Here is a 20,981-nt window from a genome sequence, read left to right on the forward strand (position 1 = left end):
GGAGTGAAAAGTTGGCAATAAAATATGAAGCTTACCAAGATGTTCCACATATAACAAATCGGGGCAAATCTAAATCATTTTAACTGGAAAGGCCGAGGGTTCACCTTCCCTTAAAACGTGTTGATTCGTGGTGAGACTAGCTGCTGAGCAAATTGCTAATTAGGAAGTGTTCTTGCCAAACGGAATGAGGCGAACAAACACAATGATGAAATATCTCAGAAATATTCAAAAGCATTCCAAATACGTTTTAGTGTAATAAAATTTAAATAAAAATTTAACGGATGTTCCTCCCAAAAGTGAATTAACACACTCTACCAAAATCTTATCTTATCCAGAAAGTAACACGAATAAACAGAGTGCATCCCTTTCTAAGGAGCATATTGTACTTGTCTCAGGCATGGATAGATCTCGGTGAAATGAAAGCTGGAACTTCCTCGTTATATATATATATATATATATATCATATATATATATATTTATATATATATATATATTATATATATATATATATATATATTTATTTATATATATATATATATAAATAGTCCTTACATCATAAACGCAGCAAACGTTTAAAATAGACGTGGAATAAAACTATTTTCCGTAAGCGGAAAACAAAAATGCGAAATTATAACAATTGACACAATGCAAAACACATTCTAAAATGAGTTTTAAAATGTCCTTAGCAACTACAGTCCACCTCGTAAAAAATGTGGACATAGGCAGCTTTCTTCAGTACCTGTAGAGTCTATACTCCAACCGACCCCTCCCTCTCGCGTTTTTATAACAACTCTGAAATGAAGTAGAATGATTGGTCTCACCGTATCCGTATGGCACCAGGAACACCATGCTGCTCTTTCTGCTAAGCCTCCGGAGGTAGTGGGGACGATTCCTTCAATTTCCTCAAAGAAACGGACCAGTTAGCGATATGATATCAGGCTCCCGGATCAAGGGACCTTCCTCCACAGCCTGCCTCTCCCTCTCTCGGTCGAGGGGAGGGGTGGGGGAGAGAAAGGATGAGGAGGAGATAAATCTATTTGCCTATCGCCCTTAACCGGCACCAACCCCATTTCTCATCCTTATCTCCCCGGAGAGAATACGACCGCTGTCAAATATTTAGTTACTTTCATATTGACCAAACATCTTAATCCCCCTACCCCGACCCCTCACTCTATTACACACTCACCATTCCGTCAAGCCATCTCTCTCTCTCTAGGACGCGACGACGCAGCAGTAACGTAAACAGGTAAATAATTCCCCCAATTGGTTAATTTATGGTTCTGTTTAGGCTGGAAGGATTCAGTAAATGATGGCTGAAGTGCTTCTGTGGCCGATCCCATCCAGGAAGGCCAACTTAGACAACGGGCTATATAGTAGTAGTACTCTTTTCCCGAGCGTCCTAGATTAACATCTCTGGCAATACTCGGAGCCAGCCGAACCACTGAAAGGGGAAAAAGGCAATTCTTCCGTCCGTCTGTCTCAGGCAAGTCGAGGCATATTGCCATTACCGCAATGTTTTCAAGTCTTCGTTAATGGATCAGAGATTTGCTATATTTTCATTGAGCAAGACAGATTTTTTACTACAATGCTTGTCTATCATTTTTTGCCCAGTTGGTTTTACCTACTCTTTTACACTATACTATATGCCTTTGTCCTTAGTTTGAAAAACGAGCTTCAGAGATTTTCATATTGTTAGCTCATCGTTTGAGGTCACTTTGTTTGAAAATGGGGAAACACACACAGCTGAAGTTTTGACAGTATCATACACTGAGTCATTTTGACTGGAATACTAAATAAATAAATAAATAAATAAATAAACAACAGAAAGAAAGAAAGGATGGGGGTTACGACGGTTCGTCAAAACAGGGACGACTTGCATGTTAAGCTCAGTGAAATGGATTTATTTACTGCTGTTTGCTACTTTGACGACGTCTTTCAACAATTTTGACAAATGCTCTGATTACAAAACATCTTTAATCACTTGTGGAATAAACATACACCCACTTTATTAAACTACGCTTCCGTATATTATCAAGAGAGAGAGAGAGAGAGAGAGAGAGAGAGAGAGATCAGGTGCGGAAGATAGTAAGGTTAGAAGTCAACATGACTTTCCGTCTCTAATTACTGTCCGATGTATGACGAATGCAGCTCCTCTCCTATCCCATAGGCTTCCCAAGTCCCCTGTCAACACCGAAGCTTATCTACGAATTGGATCGCTTACAGATGGCTAAGGGTATTTTCGAGCACTGTATAATCGGCAAAATGAACTGCTTTCGTCAGGGTCTTGTTATTTACAACAAATGTGATAGTTACCTGATATGCATAACTAGGTAAAAGAGAATTGTGAAAAGATCATGACATATCAAAAAGGAATCATGTTTTATTGCAGTGTTATTGGCTGAAAATAAACCGAAAATACGTTAGAAATAAAAAATAAAAATTTGTTTGAGAAATATCAAAAGGTAAAATGTGTATGTAAAATAAAAAAAAAAATTATTTCTTACCTGCCATTTCTTTCTTTATCCACGACATTTAATCTGCAAAGAAAAGAGAAAAAAAGTCACAAGAAAGCATCAAACAAAGAAAATCCGAAGACAGACAATAAAATGAAAGTGCTCTTAAAAAAACAAAATAGACAACAAAAACAGATGCCATGCAAAATTATACCCTAAATTGCATGACGTAATACATCTCTATTCGAGAGATCACCATGAGTTTTTTTTTTTTTCGTCATAATTTTCTACCGCACTCACAAATACGTTAGTATGGGCATAATGAGCGGCGATGTCTCACACACACACGCACACACACACATACATACATTCCCCGTCAGATGAAGATATGACACAGCAGCATCAACGCAGGCAGACTGACTAAAAGCAATTACTGGGACAAAAGACGCGCAGACGCATTCCGCTTCTTAGAAGGCGGAACTCTGAGCACAATGAGGGCATAATATACTCTTACTCTTTGCCAGTTACTTTTTCTTGCTTGTTTGCACCGACTCTTAATCTGGTCTTGGGTTACTTTCTCCCCACCCCTCCCCCGCCCCCCTACCCCCGCCCCCCTTTTTTTTTTTTTTTGCTTAATTTAAAGTGTCTCCGAGTTGTATAAGGCGCAAGGGAGCTATTCTGCTGCAGGAAGAGACTGTTCTGTTTTCATTATTTAATTTTCAGTTGTATGTGCAAGGCCGATATACTCTTCAATTACTTATCCTACGATACTAAGATTTCATGATAAACCGAATGAAGGTCCTCTATCTTATGGACCCGGTGGGATACTTGTCTTTCATCTTTTTCTTATCATTTTTCTGTACTAATCTGCTCCTAGAATCAAAATCTTCGTCATTAATTCTTCACAAGTCACTCTTACGATTTTCATTCCAACTGAGACACAATGACTTCCCAGAGGAAATTTCTTGATCCTCTCTACCTTTTCATCGCTAGAATCAAGTTTCTTATTGATAGACACTATTCATGTTTTAACAGAAAGAACCACAAACACGTTTCCAAACAAGAAACAGCCGTTATCAAATTTAGAGAAACGCATGTAGGCGGGTAACGGACATCGGACAATAAAATTAATTTTTCACAGACATGACCATTCACTCCTACGCTAATATTTGTAAGATCTACACATGTCCAATGCATAATTATGGACGCAAACAGGACGAAATCGTCCATACGAAAGCTGCACAAATGTCACGAACGTCAGAGGGACGATATAGATCTTAACAAAATGACATCAATAGGGTTGTGAGAAATAGCAACGACAATAATAATAATAAAAGCCATAACAAAAGATGTCACCCTCGACCCCTCAAAACGAGAGAGAGAGAGAGAGAAGAGAGAGAGAGAGAGAGAGTCCAATCTTCGGCAATCTTCAAGGGAAGGCTTACAAAGAAAACCATCATTACACAGGAGGCGCCCGTGACAATAGCTGGTGATGCAACTTCGGGCCACACGCCAATGACCTTTTCTTCCACCAGGGGCTTCTCCTCCCCCCTCCTCCTCCCCCTCACCCTCCTCCTCCTCCTTAAATCTTCCCTTCATCTTCCCCTCCCCAGGAGATATATATCCTTTAAGTGAGAAAAGAGGGGACACTACACAAGAGAAAGAAAAAAAAAAAGAGGGGAGATATGCTGGTAGTATTCAAGCGCCTTTATCTTCAAATCTTCTGTTATTTATGCCACTACCTCCTGAGGGGGAGGGAAGTAAAGGGAGGGGAGGGAGAACAGGAGGAGGAGGAGGAAGGAGGAAGGAGGAGGATGGAGGGGAGGAATTGAAATGGGAGTCAGGGAACTACAATCTCAAGTCACTTTATCGCTTCTCCAATTTTTGCCTTTAAATTATTCAAAATCCCCTAAAGAAATGCCATGCTCTTAGCTTTTATATGGAATAAGAAAAGATACATATTCCAAATCTCTAAATATTTAAATGCCCTAAATACACACTAAGCGTTTAGACATTTTTTTTTAATAAGAAAAGGTATATACTTAAAATATCTAAATTATTTAAAATGCTGTTAAGTAATTTTAAGACTTAAGCCATTTTATCTAAAATAAGAAAATTTATACATGTCTACTATTTAAATCCTTTAAAATACCCTAAAAAATTGCTATGCTTTTTAGCCTTCATTCAAAATACGAAGAAGTATATTAGTTTATTTCCAGTCGCTAATAAAACGGCTACTTGCAACGATACAGACAACTGATGTGAAATAATGAAACGAAAAAGAGAACAGGAAAATACGCTAGTTATTAAATCATATAAAATAAAATTCACAAAGATAAAGCAATCAAATAACGAAACACACACATAAAAAAATAAATAAAATGGAGAGGTCAGCAATACACGCAAAGGGGCATGACGCTTTCAAGTAGCATTACAGCTCCTCTTCAATCTGGTGAATGTCAACATCCGTATAACGATGCCAAGAAGAAGAAGACTACTCCTCTTCTTCAGCTCTATAATGAGAGGAATGAAGAACACCGTGGACCTTCTCTCAGGAGTATGGATGTTGACCTTAAGACAACAGAAGAGTTTCTCTATTAAAATGCACCCTGGGGAAGAGGGTGGAGAAACAGTCTTTTGAAGATAATTGTGCAAGTCACATTGAGTATTGTTTGGGGATAAGGAAAGCACCAGCACGAGCATTATTGCATGAAAGATAAGACGTCCCAGTATGCATGCTGCTGACGTTCTAACAAAGCTATGTTATTCCAAAATTGTTAGGACACGACATCTGAAGCGCGAGGCACTAATATCATAAACTATTTAGACATAGAATGCATTATCTGCAATATCTGGCTACCTGAACGTATTTGATATGGATTTAAGACCAAGGAAAAATAGCTTGGATGAAAGTAACTGAAACAAACTTATTCACGACGAATCATGAAATAATTTTTTACTTGTTTCTTCTTCCTTTGACAAGACTTACTCAAAATCGAGTTCAAAATATTAATTAAGATGTTTCAATGTTAGTCAAAACAAAATGTATAAATCTATGACAATTTTAATGAATATTTAATATATACATTTTTTTTCTATGGGGACATTTCGATAGTAAACTGGTAAAGTGCATAAATAGTAATAAATGTCCGTTATGTTTTCAACACTTTATGTAATCAGTAGCTTGATTATTTATATGAAAGCAGCTTTCGATTCTTCTTCTTCTTCTTATTATTATTATTATTAAAACTGCATTATCTTAAAACTCGCCAAATATGGAAAATACGTGAAAAATAAATGGCCCTAATTATACGAATATTTTAACGTAACACTGCATCTGATGCATAATATCTTTTCACACTGATAAATACATATCCCCCAACCCCCTCTCCAGGTGAGAACAAAAAGTTGTATTACCGTGAAAACATTTTATATGAATTAGGTCATATACTGTTTAGAATGAATATCACAAAAGGGAATAAAGCACATCTAGTACTACTAATGTTATTACTACCACCAATAACGATGACAATGACAAGCAACAGCTGTCGATTGCGTACACGTCGAAACTCCTAACACATTATATGTGAAAAAAATCGGTTGAGATGATTTCTTTTATTAATTTGAAAGCCAGCTCTCTCTCTCTCTCTCTCTCTCTCTCTCTCTCTCTCTCTTTCCATATACAGACAATAAGGCTTATTACAGTTTTGATTAACATTTAATTTTAATGTTGAAAGCAAAACGGGAGTTGAGCAATTACCTTACAGTATACAGTGCATGAAAGTGCAACATAATACATGGAAAAATGAATAACTGTTGGGAATTTGTACAAAAACCTAACACAGACTAATATATATATATATATTATATATATATATATATATATATATATATATATATATTATATATATTATATATATATGAAAATATGTATGTGTAATTCAATTAATTACTTTATTCAAATAAGTACATCTAAATTGTTTATGTATTACAAAAGATTAAAAAGAGAGGCGCTGCTGTTTAGACAATGAGAGAGAGAGAGAGAGAGAGAGAGAGAGAGAGAGAGAGAGAGAGAGAGAGAGAGAGAGAGAGTTGAACGGAAATACAGTTCTCAAGAATTGCAAAAAGAAACAAAATTAACTAAATTGTGAAGCTGTGAATTTTATGATATATCTATGTATTCAAATATCTCACATAAACTAAAGAAGCTAAGATTATAAACAAAAATATCTACAACTACGTCAACAAACTGTCTTATCTGTAAAAGTTAAAAACAAAGATGTTGGAACACCTGAACGATGTTCCTACTCGGCGTGTACTTTATCAAAATAAATAAACAAAATAAGAAATAAAAAAGAGAGAGAGAGAGAGAGAGAGAGAGAGAGAGAGAGAGGAGAGAGAGAGAGAGAGAGATGAGAGAGAGAGAGAGAGAGAGGAGTGAACTACATGGAACACCTCTAGGTGATTGAAAGTCTGCTTTTAACTTTTAAAAATAATAAAAATCAATAATAATTTTGTGGATTTCTAATTTGCAACAATTTAATCACAACATTGAGAATTATTATTACTTTTTATTTTAGCAAAACTGAACAATATATACTATGGTATCTGGCCAGTCAAATGCTGAATAAAAGTAAAAAAAAAAAAAAGCTTTCGTTATCAGCACACAATAAGCGCACACTGAAACTCGTGTACTCAAACACATGTTCACGTAAAATTTTGATAAAACAAATCACTTTTCTAGTCGCGAGTTTCAGATTTCATTCTCCTCTCTTGATCTCGCTTATGATATTTTCGAAAATTTCTTGTGTAACATTACCATGAACAAAGGCATTACTTGATTCTTTAAAAATAAAAAATAAAGCATAAAGATGAATCTAAACAAAAAAATAAAGCATAAAGATAAATCTAAAAAAAATAAAGCACAAAGATGAATCTAAAAAAATAAAGCAGAAAGATGAATCTAAAAAAAATAAATCACAAAGATGAATCTAAAAAAATAAAGCATAAACATGATGAATCTAAAAAAAATATATAAAGCATAAAGATGAAACTAAAAAAATATAGCATAAAGATGAATCTAAAATAAATTGAATAAATTAAAATAAAGCATAAGGATTAATCTAAACAAAGTACAAAACGTAGCATGTTGAAATAAACACACGAACAGGGGCATATCCTCCGCACGTTGTTTGGCACTAGGCACTCAATTTATCAAGATGACATACATATCAGAGCTGGATAAGGTCCATGGCACTCGGCAGGTAATAATGTTCACAACACACACGCACGCACGCACACACACATTATATATATTACACAATCGCAATTCCCAATATTATTTATACAAACAAAATTAAACTGTTAAAAGATGAAACACCTATATACAAGTAGTATCATTGTCTCTATACAGAAACAATACCATGAGAATGATACAGCTTTTGTACTGCATGAATGAGACAACAAAAATGATCTTATTAATTATGAAATGATAATGAAGTGGTATGATAATAATTCCATTTATTTATTCATTTAAGAGAGAGAGAGAGAGAGAGAGAGAGAGAGAGAGAGAGAGAGAGAGAGAGACCTTGGAAGAAGACATGGGGAGAGGAGAGAATTAGAAGCAAAAGGAAAAAATTCACGCAGTTCTCTCTCTTTCTCTCTCTCTCTCTCTCTCTCTCTCTCTCTCTCTTCTCTCTCTCTCTCTCTCTCTCTCTCTCTGACTGCCAAGAGTCGTTTTCTAGCAGGGCTTTTGTGACCACTCCGTGTCATTCGTCGTCAATTGAAAGAGATTGGAATAACTGGTAAAGTGGACCGCTGGATCTATTATTTCCTTAGTCACAAAGACACACACACACTCTCTCTCCGAGGAATTCCTAAGCAACGGATTCAAATCACACCATTCTGTAGCAGAAGGGGGACGAGAGAGAGAGAGAGAGAGAGAGAGAGAGAGAGAGAGAGAGAGAGAGAGAGAAATCTGAACGCTCTCGAAGGCTCTCGTGGTAAATGAAATCTCGTCTTTACCGGTGAAAAGTAAATTGCTTATTCACGCGTGGTACACGGAATGTAAATCAACAATGTACGTGTATATACATATGTATTTATGCACACACACACACACACACACACACACACACACACACACCACACACCACACAACACACACATATATATATATATATAATATATATTATATATATATATATATATAGATATATATATTATATATTATAATTATATATTTATGTCTGCGTGCGTGTGTATTAACATAGGATACAGAATGTCAATTACAGATACCATCTATGGATAATGATACAGCCGATAAAAAGTCTTTAAATAAGCTAGAGAGAGAGAGAGAGGAGAGAGAGAGAGAGAGAGATTGAGATTTTCTGAAAGATATTCCTTTACTACGCATAGTAGTGATACTTCAATATATTTGGCCGCAACCAATCAAACTCAAAATTTCAAACAAAACAGGAGGACAGAGAGACCAGTGGACAAGGTATCATCATATCCACTACACAAAGAAGGGAGACAAAGTGGTTTTAACGGTGACAGAGGAACAAGGGCAGCATACGATTGGAATATAGTGTAGATGAGAGAGAGAGAGAGAGAGAGAGAGGGAGAGAGAGAGAGAGAGAGAGAGAGAGAGGGGGGGGGGGGAGGCGCAATGGGAGGGAGGGAAGGGGGCGGGTGTTGGAGAAGAAACAGATGACGACGATGACAACGAAGACGACCAAGATGATGATGATGATGACGGTAATAAAACATTCTCTCACTAAAGCGACACGATCTTGCAATCTAGGCCAGTTATGGCCACACAAAAGGAACGGCCAATTGTCCAAGGGGGAATGAGCTCGCAGGATCTACAATTTTTCTCTTAACAAAGTTTATCCTTTATCCTACTCTACTCCCCTCGCCCCACTCATCCACCCTTCCCTCCTCCTCCTCCTCCTCCTCCTTCCTCCTCCTCCTCCTCCTTACCTTATGGTTGAGCTGAGCTGGAGGACATAAATATGGGATGAAACAAGGATATTAAAAAACTCGCAAAGAAAATGGAAAATACAAGAATAGTTTTTATTTCATTTAATTAAATCACTTAATTTTAACAACTTTCGCATAAACAAAACAGCAAAAAAAAAAATAAAATAAAATAAATTATCGTACACCACGGAATCCACAAGGGAAAACGATGCGTTTTACTTGTACAAATGAGGGAAATAACTTCACAAACTTGCTAAAGGGAGATAAACCATTTAAAGGTCAGATGTTCAAAATAGGACGGAAATTGTATACATGTATAAAAGCAAAACACACTAAAAACCAAATAACTGAAACTAATCGGGATTTTGCATAAATAAACCAATAAAGTTACGGTCAAGTTATAAAAAATAGAGAATATGGATCTACTAAAACAAAAAAGTGTAGGTCAAATCTCAACCCCTGTGCATTAAATATTCATCCATATATACACGCCCAATAATCATAGGGTGCGCCTTGTAAATGAATGTATGGTCAACAGGACAGGAACGTAAAAAAAAAGCACATAAAAAACACGAAATGAAATCCTTAAAAGTCTACCGAGGTACGGATGTTGATGGTACCAGTAAACAAAGGGTGTACTTTGGTTATACTACTAAGGCCTGCTGTAGTATACACACCTGGCATACTCTGAAGCTACAGATTCTCGCTTTTTTTTTTTTCTACAGATACAGAGTTTAACAGGTAACCTAAAGGTTCGCAAATACGTCAGTGTTCTAATCTAACACATCAGGAAAAGTTGTGTATTTAGTTTTTGAAAGGAACAGACAAACAATGACAGCTACAGAGTATTTAATATCTTAAATACTCGTTTAATTAGTAACCTAACAAACGGTAAAAACATGTTATGCTATACAGGCTACCAAGACATGAACAGGAGGTATAGATGACGTACAAGAACAATTCATTTGATTTGGACATTTCATGTAACAACCTAAAGCAAGAGTTCGAAACAGCCGATTCCCTTTCTCGTGGTAATAGCAACAACAGACAACCAAATGAAAAACTAACCCATACAACACAATCCCCCTCAATATATCTTTTTCACTGTCGGTAACAAAAGGTTATTTACTCAATTCTTTTTTTCTTTCATTTGTGGGCATGGGTTGAACTGTGAGTTAAGTGTACGACAGAGGGAGAGAGGGATGAGCTTCAACTCATGGGCATATCTCCTCCACCCGTCTCTTTGTGGGTACACACACCCCGACCCCCTCTCCCATTTCCCCATAGGAACGAACATATCCGCAACTCTACCTACGTACTTTATTAGTGTTATCTCTATCGGTTTCCGCTGTCATTACGCAGATAAAAATGGTGCCTGAACTTGGCTTATAACGTGAATGTGGATGTCTGACATTTTTTTTTTCTTTTTTGTCCTTAAAATGTCTACATCTCAACATAAAAGCTTATGATCACATATTTTTGGATGCAATACCTTGTGAATAAAGGCAATATAATCAACCAAAATTAAAGAAAAAAAAATTGGTTTCATACTTGATATTTAATTCTTAATATTGTAGTTCTACTATGACAATTTTTTACTAATCAATTTGTATTTTTCATAACTAACAAACCTTCGGTCTTAACATTAGGTTTATCTTCTACAGAAACGTCATTGCAATGAATCTTTCTGGTGAGATAAATCTTGTGCTTCAGCTCCAATGATGATTTTAGTAAAGACAATAAGATGATTAGCATATAAAACTCATGTGGCGAATCTCCACTCTGCCAACGCAAAATCTGAAGAATTTATTTCCGGTGATAGAAATTCATCTCTTGGTGTGGTCCGGATCCCACAATAAGCTGTAGGTCCCGTTGCTAGGTAACCAGTTGCTTCCTAGCCACGTCAAAATATCTGATCCTTCGGGCCAGCCCAGGAGATCTGTTCATCAGCTCAGTGGTCTGGTAATACTAAGATACTTAAATCACACTGATAAATACCATATACAAGTAAACTATATGAAATCACTGCCTACGTCGAGTGAAACCCGAGGAAAACTCTTTGGTAACTGTCACACAAATGAATTGAGACACGTTATCTTGGTTGACTGCCTTAAGTCCCCTTGGCTGCTAAGCAAAAAAAGTATCCCCCGCCATCAGTCTGCATCTAAAACGACTCCTACACATCGGTGTGGATGTGTGTGATCCTGGGTTTCAGAAACCTGAAACCGGGGGACTGGTTATTCCAGCATTCAATAGATACGCCAGACTCGGCAGAAAAATTTAGACTAGTCTACCTGCGGACGTCACCGATTCTGGTGGCCTGTGATCGGGAGATATGAACACAGGAGAACTGGCTGCAGTTATATGAATGAGAATGAAGGTGAATGATTAGCCAAAATTATATAAATACAAATATGGGAGAATAGTTAAATGATTCAGGTGAATGATTAGCCAAAATCATATAAATTCAACTAAGGGAGAATCGTTAAATTATTAACCGATACAGCAAGAGATTTAGTTATTATCATTGTAACTATCGTCATTTCCACTTGGATATTATTACACCAAATCCCATGATTAACCAAAATTATAATTACCGTCATTTCCACTTTAATATTATTACACCAAATCCCATGATTAACCAAAATTATGTAAATAATTATCGTCATTTCCACTTTAATATTATTACACCAAATCACACGATTAACCAAAATTACACAAATACAACTATGAGATAGCAGTAAAATGATTAACGAATACTACTACAGAATTCTTCGTTATCATCCTCATCATCGTCATTTCCACTTATAAATCATCAACCAAATCAAATAAACTCCAAAATTATCGGGGACGGATCGACGGAACCACATAAAAGTGAACGCCGATAAGTCTCAAAACCAGTCGTAGAAAGAGTATTAACAGGAACAGGTTGGAGGACGTCTCAGGGAAGATAATGCACGACAGAGTACGTAAGATTATTTCACTTTGGACATTCGTGAGAATTCAGCCAGAACTAGAGGTTATGAATTCCAATCCTCTAGCGCAAGGTTAGTAGAACGACTCTGCGCATTAAAGATTCCAAAACAAAACAAATTTACATGTACTGTCTATATATGCCTGTCATAATTCAGCATATGCCATTATTCTAATGGAATAAGCAAAAGAAACTAATATTATATACCCTAGCAAGGAAGGATTTGTCAAAGTGAATGGACAAACGCAACGAAGAACAACAGTTAAAACACAGCATGAAGAAAATACAGTTCAATAAAGTTAATGAAAAAACAAAATTAAACCATAACATAACAACAAAAAGGACCGAATAAAACGGTGGGATGTTAACCTCAAGACGGAATAACATGTTATCCCATCTTGGTTAACCTGGCATTACTCGATATGATTGGATCTTTCGTGACATTAAGAGCGTTATCAGCATGTTACTGAAAACTCTACCCAGGTAGTACAATAATAAAGTAACTAAAGTAGCGTAGTAAACCGAATCGAAACAAGGCGTTAGCCGACCTTCTGCTTAATCGGGATGCGTACAAGATTTTCCCCTCACGCTTAAGTTGTAAACATTATATTCCTAACTTAAAGTGAATTAAAACGTCCTAAAATATGCGGTCAAAAAGATCCTTGTTTCACCATAGATGATTAAAATAAATACAATATATTTTATTAGAATTAATTTTGTTGTACTGTTTAACATGCACATTATTTATTTTCGACATTTTCACTCCAATAAATAAATCATAAATATCCTATCCTGAAATTCTTGTATCTTTAACTCAACGCAAAACTCCTTTTTCAGACCTTTTTGAGCTCACCCACAGACCTTTCCTAACCCCTAACATGAACATGAACAAGAACAACAAAGCAGTAGTAAGCGACAATGAAGCATTTACCTTAAATGACAAACAGGACGCGCTAATTCAAGAGGCTCTTGTGTTAAGGACAACCAAGAATGCGGCAAATAAGAAATGAGTTTTCCACAGACCGACACAGACCTAGTATGAACGCAAGGAACCCGGTCCTTTCCTAATATAATGAAGGTCTTCACATGCCCCTAATTATCTTCTGCAATGAAGCCACGTCTTTTAGTGCGTAAAGCAAACTGTTATCTTGAGAGTGCCGGAGAAATTAAGGTAAGTAATTTGGTCTTAGCTCTCATTAAAACACACACACAAATTATATATAATATATATATAATATATATATATATAATATACATATATATATATTATAAATATATATATATTATTATATATATCTTTATATATTATAATAATATTATATATATATATATATGCGTGTGTGTGTGTTGTGTCAATATATAGATCACGAAAGTTGACATAGATTTATTCACGACAACATAATAATAATAATAATAATAATAATAATAATAATAATAATAATAATAATAATAATAATAATAATAATAATAATATTAATAACGGGTGTAAAGCCTTTTAAAAAATCAGCAAACGCACGCAAACAACTCCAGAGAGAGAGAGAGAGAGAGAGAGAGAGAGAGAGAGAGATAAAATCCTAGGGACAATGGCCTACTAACAACTGGTGTAAAACCTTTAAAAATGAGCAAACGTACGCAGGCAACTCCGAGAGAGAGAGAGAGAGAGAGAGAGAGAGAGAGAGAGAGAGAGAGACAAGGTCTAAATAATAACTAGTGGTAATCCTTGAAAATGAGAAACGCATACAAACAACTCTAAAAGAGAGAGAGAGAGAGAGAGAGAGAGAGAGAGAGAGAGAGAGAAGAAAAAATCCCAGGAACAAGGCCTAAGCGAACGTCTACCCGTCCTGACCCCATTATCATTACCATCGTCATCAGCAACAACAATAACAGCCATTCATTCTCATTACCCATCACCAGCCTCCATTCCCACCCATCATCTTCATGAGATGTTGAGATTCGTGTCATCGCGCTGCTGGGAGGGGGGCGTTAGATGAGAGCTTACCTCCTCTTCGTAATGAGAATTGGAGGGGGGGGGGGGGGGAGAAGTTTGTTTGTTAGTATGGTGTTTTTACGTTGCATGGAACCAGTGGTTATTCAGCATCGGGACCAACGGCTTTACGTGACTTCCGAAACACGTCGAGAGTGAACTTCTATCACCAGAAATACTCATCTCTCACTTCTCAATGGAATGCCAGAGAATCGAACTCGCGGCCACAGCGGGTGGTTTGTGGAACGATAACACCACACCGAACCGCGCCACCGGAGGGGCGCTAGGGGGGATGGGAGGGGGGGAGAAGAGAGGGAGGATTTCCTTTCATACACACACACACACACACACACACACACACACACACACACACACATATATATATATATATATATATATATATATATATATATATATATATATATATGTATTCATAAAGTATATAAATATATATATATATTTATATACTTTATGAATACATATATATACAGTATGTACGTGTATATTATATATATATATATATATATATATATATATATATATATATATATATATATTGTACATATACATGTGTATATAATCTTATATATATATAAATGTATATTATACGCACGTGCGGAAATAAGCGAATAATAGTTTTATTTCCTGCACACGAATACTGTTATTCTATGGAGCACATTTCTTCCATAAATACTGAAAAATCATGATGAAAATAAAAAATAGCAATCACTCAATTAATTCGTATAAAATGTTAATCATGATTGTTCGTTAGCGTAAAATTCATCATCAGTTCTCAACTTGGTGACTTGAAATTCGAGCTTCCCAAGAATATGGAGTTCATCTAAGGGAATTTACTGAAGGTATATAAAAGGAAATACAGAAAGTAGAGGTTGTTATTGAAAAGAAAAGGTGAATGAATAATTGAATAAGTAAATCCGTAACAAAATCAATTATTAACATACAAGGAGATTTGTTTTATGGTAGTAATAAAACGCATTTACGACTGGTAATTTTCTCTCAGTGATTTCGCAGTCATTTCGACAGACAGGGGTAATTGTGATAGTAAGTGAATAAAACTAATAGGTATTTGTTTCACAATTATAACTGAGATAGAAAGTGACACACTAATAAACTGTCTAAATGAAACAGTCCCAAAACACGCACCAACATCTTCGTTAAGCAACAAACAAAAGTCACAAAAATTCAATTCCACACAGAGTGAGAGATACTTGTTAACAGATTCCAATACCGTTCGTGGGGAGGGGGGGGGGGCATTCGTTGGCATCAGGCTAGATAGATAGCAGCTTCCGCTGTTTTGAGACAAAGGAAGGAAAAGGAAAGAGGAGGTCAGTACAACAGATTAATACTGAACGACAGGACCCTCTCATTATCTTGGGCAGAATGTGCACATATGACTTGATGCCCACTCGCCGAATTAAGGGGAAAGAATCGAATATATTATGTAAGCAAATGCCCCATAAATATATATATCTATATATATATATATATATATTATATAATATATATATAGATATATATATATATATATATATATATATATATATATATATATATTATCGATATATATATTATATATATATATATATAATTACACAAATACTTATGCACACATTTATATAATTATATACATATACTTATGTAGACATTTATAATGCGTGTATATAAAGTATTCAGTATATAATCAGTATTTACGTACAGAGAGAGAGAGAGAGAGAGAGAGAGAGAGAGAGAGAGAGAGAGAGAGAGAGAGAGAGAGAGAGAGAGCTATTAAAAACAAAATTACATTCCGGCCATTCTTAAGCACAGCAAAAATGATTCACAATAGCAACTTAATACACGAAGAGGAGGAGGAGGAGGAGGAGGAGTTGATGATACTGCATGCATGCGTTCGTTCGTATGTTCGCGTGGCCCCCGAAACTCTAAACAACGATGCCTTACGACGACGATCCAATGAACACAAAGGGGGGAAGCCAGGCCCAAGGGGTGGGTGGAGGGTTAGGTGGGTCGTCGTATTCTTAGGAGGAGGGGTGGGGAAGGGGCATCAGGAAGGGAGAGGAAGGAAAGGAGTGAGGGGTGAGGAGGAGGAGAAGTCACTGGCTTCATCTTAGACGGTGAAGAAAATGATAATGATGATTCTCAACGCAAGTGCGGCATAGATGTTGGGCAACGAGATAATTCAGTTTTCTTGGCTCAGAAAAAAAAAAAAAAGTTTAGGACAAAAAAAATAAAAGTTTAGGACAAAAGAAAGTTTAGGAGATGGCGTTTTAGGGTTTGGAAGTCAACTGCTCTTCACATTCGACAAAAAAAAACCTTGCTTGTTTACACATGAGAGAGAGAGAGAGAGAGAGAGAGAGAGAGAGAGAGAGAGAGGTTTGGGACAAATGTTAAGTATCAAGCATCATTTTCCGAATAGCCAGACGAAAGAACTGTACACGAGCCAAAAGGATAAGAATAAAAAAATTAAATGTAACATCACGACTGTAACGAAGATAAACATAACATTCTACAACGAACAATGATACCTCTCCCTGGAAATGATTGCAGAGACAACTCGTCATTATATGAATTCGATAAAAGGATTTTTTTTTGTAACTGCACTACAAGAGTTGGGTTACGAAGACAAAACAACTGTTGATTGGGCAGGAAATCCTGATAAGCTGGTAAAATATCAAAGTGCATCCCGTTGCCCAAACCCTCAAAAAATAAATAAAGTAATAAATTAATAAATAAAAATTAAAAAATAAATAACAAATTATTTAAAAAATAAAATAATCTTACGATATATTCCATAACTACATCAGCTACGACAATATAGGAATTCTGACCGCAAACAAACCACTTAAAAATATGATTAAAAGTCAACATAGATAATATACTATTAACAAAACTATTTCCTGTCATGCCTAAAAACATCATGGCTAGGTCTCAAAAGGTATTACTTACTTCAGGCGCCCCTTCACTAAAAGTTGACTTTTACAAGTTCGAATTTCATCTGCGCCACCAATCACAAATGACAAGTCACATAATTTCAAACGTTTTGGCCTCAGAGACCACGCCCCACTGTGGGGGAGCGGGATAATGTTTAATTTCCGAAATCTACATACAGAATTAATTAAATGGCACATTTCATAATCTAATCACGGACAACTTTCATTTGGTATATTGCTTGGCAAATAAATTAAAACATTTCCACTTGAAAATCAATACAAACACATTGAAATTTCCACAACTTTACGCTGACAATATTTCATTAAGACTCGGAATCCGGCTCTTGGGTTTGTAACCCAGACAAAATATTTTGTTTTTGTTTGTTTGTATGGTGTTTTTACGTCGCATGGAACCAGAGGTTATTCAGCAACGGGACCAACGGCTTTACGTGACATCCGAACCACGTCGAGAGTGAACTTCTATCACCAGAAATACACAACGCTAACCCCTCAATGGAATGCCCGAGAATCGATCTCGCTGCCGCCGAGGTGGCAGGCCAAGACCATACCGATCGCGCCACTAAGGCGTTCAAAGACAAATGATGCAGATAGACACGTGTTCACTTTAATATTCTAATTATTAACTAAAATGTAGAAAGAAACTGGTTTACATTAATTCTGTAATGTAGTTCAGATGCGAACTCAAGTCGTTGGGGGTATATAGCAAACTAATAAATCTTAAAACTTCATAACATGTTTTCACATCTCCAATTCAGCATTAGTTTCTAAGGATGTCTTCATCCAAAAACCATCTCCTCCTCCTCCTCCTCCTCCTCTCTCTCTCTCTCTCTCTCTCTCTCTCTCTCTCTCTCTTATCTCCGACTGATATGCGCTTCGAATTTCCCTTTTCCAATCTGTCATTGTTCTCTCAATTGGCGGGACTTGCGGACAGAAACAAAGGACTGGAGAGTTGCACGACCGTCGGGGTCGGGACAAGAATGGAATGGACTGACCTCCCGTGAATTAGCAAACGAGGGACAATCGGTATAATCAATTAACTGTTAGTCTTCAGGGACATCGCACTGCTACGGTATATCCCTAGAAAAAAAAAAAAAATCCTATCGGCGTAGCTCCTCCGCGATCTTGTTACACGCCGTCGATATGTCCGGGATGGAGGAAGCGAGAAGTGTTTTTTTTTTTTTTTTTTTTTTTTTTTACGGAATAATCCGAAAGGAAAGGAGGATAAAAACGAAGTATTGTAAGCTGGAAGGAAAGGAGAATAAATAAAAATATAATAAGCCGAAAGGAACGAAGAATAAAAACAAGTATAAGGAGAATACATAAAGGGTTTATTAACTGGGATGTAATACTTGGATTACCAAGAAAAAAAAAAATTGATGATTGTGCGTGAAATCCTGATATGCTGGAATAATATCTAAGTTTATCCGTTAACACAAAAAGAAAAAATAAAGATATAAGAAAAAAAAATAATTATAATAATAAATAAAAAATTAACAAAACTTGCAGTCATTTTTTCAAAGTTGAATCAGGCGTATTAATAACATACAATATAACATTTAGATACATATAAATACAATTGAAACAAGGCAAGTGAGAGTGACATGAGGTTTACATAACTCGTCAATTGTTGACGTCTTAACGAAATACAGATTACTTAAATAGAAAAATACTTATGCAAAACGCTGGGATCTTTACCGAAATACATTTGGAGGAATGTTGAAAATTTAAAAAAAAAAATGAATTGAAAGCCCCTCTCTTAATTCAAGTAGGTATTCGATTCAATTCCAGAACTAATCATAACTGAAATATTAAAAAAGTTTGGTCTAGAATGAATCTAGAAACAAGATAATCGCAGTAAGATGTCTTATTAAAGCGTAGACAGTCACACGAGTTCCAAGCCTGGATATACGAGAAGAATTTGCCTCGTAAATGACAAACTTCACCGAAACTTGCGACGAAATGCTAGCGGTCAGGTGCAAGCAGCAATAATTTATAGCGTCAGCCAGAATGCCATAAAGATACGCACTTCCAATGAAGACGGTGCATGTGCTTGTAAAACGATGCTCTTGTACAACGAATTCGATACGGCGAGCGTTTGGCTTCATAGATGTCACGGCTATAAATCAAAAAGCGGATTTCTCTCTCAATAGAGAAGAATTTAAATTCCTCAATTCCTCAATCTTCTTTTGATCTTTTGGAGTAAACTTCAAGAGTTGAACCGAAGAGCCCAATGCTAACACAGAAGAAAGGTATGTTTTCTATTTTTTTTTTTTTTTTGTGTTCCCTTTTTTGTCAAGTTTACGAGGTATAGTGTGTTCGTATGACAGTATGAGTGTTCTGAACTATATATATATATATATATATATATATATATATATATATATATATATATATAATGTATTATATATACATATGTAATGCACACACACACACGTGTGTGTGTATAGTATATATATATATATATATATACTATATATATATATATATATATATATATATACAAGGCAACAAATAACAATTTTAAGAACTACATCACTCAACAAAGGCTTGTATTTCAAATGTTGTAATAGATGACACAAATGTATCATTACCGGCTCTCTCTCTCTCTCTCTCTCTCTCTCTCTCTCTCTCTCTCTCTCTCTCTCTCATATTATTTCTTTAAAAGATACGATGCAACTCAGGCAATCAGTCAATCAATGAGTATACTAGTGAATATTAAAGGCAACCTAAAGATGCTCGAATATGGAATTTAAAAATCTAATCTACAAATGCAAATAAAAATAGAGAATAAAGCCATACAAATTAGCAAATCTTTCACTACATTGCTGTTATAGATTTTTTTTATTGTAATATATGTCACCTGCCTGACATTTTTTTTTTTTTTTTTGCTTTCGTTTTTGAACATTAAGGTATTCAGCCATGACAAATTCCATTACGAATTATTGTTGTTATTCTAAGTAACACTTTTGTCAGACAAAATAATAAAAGAGAGATGCTCACGCTGTGACTGATAGCGATCAACATCACCAAGTTAATTCCAAGTTTTGGTAATGATACCATTCTAAACATTTTAGGAATCGAGACAAACTGGGAATTCCATATGAAGTTGAAGGGGGGAAAGTACGCAATATTTTATACACACTGTTATACAAAAATTCTTATTCATACACACACATACACATTTAGTGAAAAAAATAAAAAAATAAAAAATGCAATCGCGGGACTGAACTCTTCCCTTTGAATTTAAAGCCTGCATATGATACACATCTCCTCCCCCGACTTAACATGAAATTCCTACATTGTCTGAGTTCCGTAAATGCACAGAACAATATATCATAATCACAATTATTATTATTATCATTATCATTAATATTATGATTATTACCGTCGTTTATAAGCGACTGCAAACTGGAAGGATATTTATCAGTTTTTTTTTTTTTTTTTTTTTTTTTTTTTTGTTTTTTTTTTTTTTTTTTTTTTTTTCACAAGGAAGCTGCCGTCAAAAAGAAGAGTTTAAGTACCGCCGAAGAGCTAGTGATCAAGTGGGTGAAAATGGCCTCGTCGAAGGTTTAATTTGTATACATACTACTGCGGACTTTTCTTTATTTTCGTTCATC

At 35.7% G+C, this 20,981-nt stretch overlaps 1 protein-coding gene across 2 annotated transcripts in view; it reads right to left on the minus strand.

Annotated features, from left to right (window-relative positions):
* The window catches only part of LOC135207490 (ETS domain-containing protein Elk-3-like), a 265,420-nt gene that overhangs the window by 61,472 nt on the left and 182,967 nt on the right, over positions 1 to 20,981 (minus strand). For both annotated transcript variants that reach the window (XM_064239290.1, XM_064239289.1), the window contains exon 2: positions 2,505 to 2,537. In XM_064239290.1, the coding sequence (XP_064095360.1) occupies positions 2,505 to 2,532 (28 nt within the window). In that variant the 5' untranslated portion in view covers positions 2,533 to 2,537. The remainder of the gene's footprint in view (positions 1 to 2,504; positions 2,538 to 20,981) is intronic.

Source organism: Macrobrachium nipponense, chromosome 32 (genome assembly GCF_015104395.2).
Source record: "Macrobrachium nipponense isolate FS-2020 chromosome 32, ASM1510439v2, whole genome shotgun sequence".
In the NCBI taxonomy this organism is placed as follows: domain Eukaryota; kingdom Metazoa; phylum Arthropoda; class Malacostraca; order Decapoda; family Palaemonidae; genus Macrobrachium; species Macrobrachium nipponense.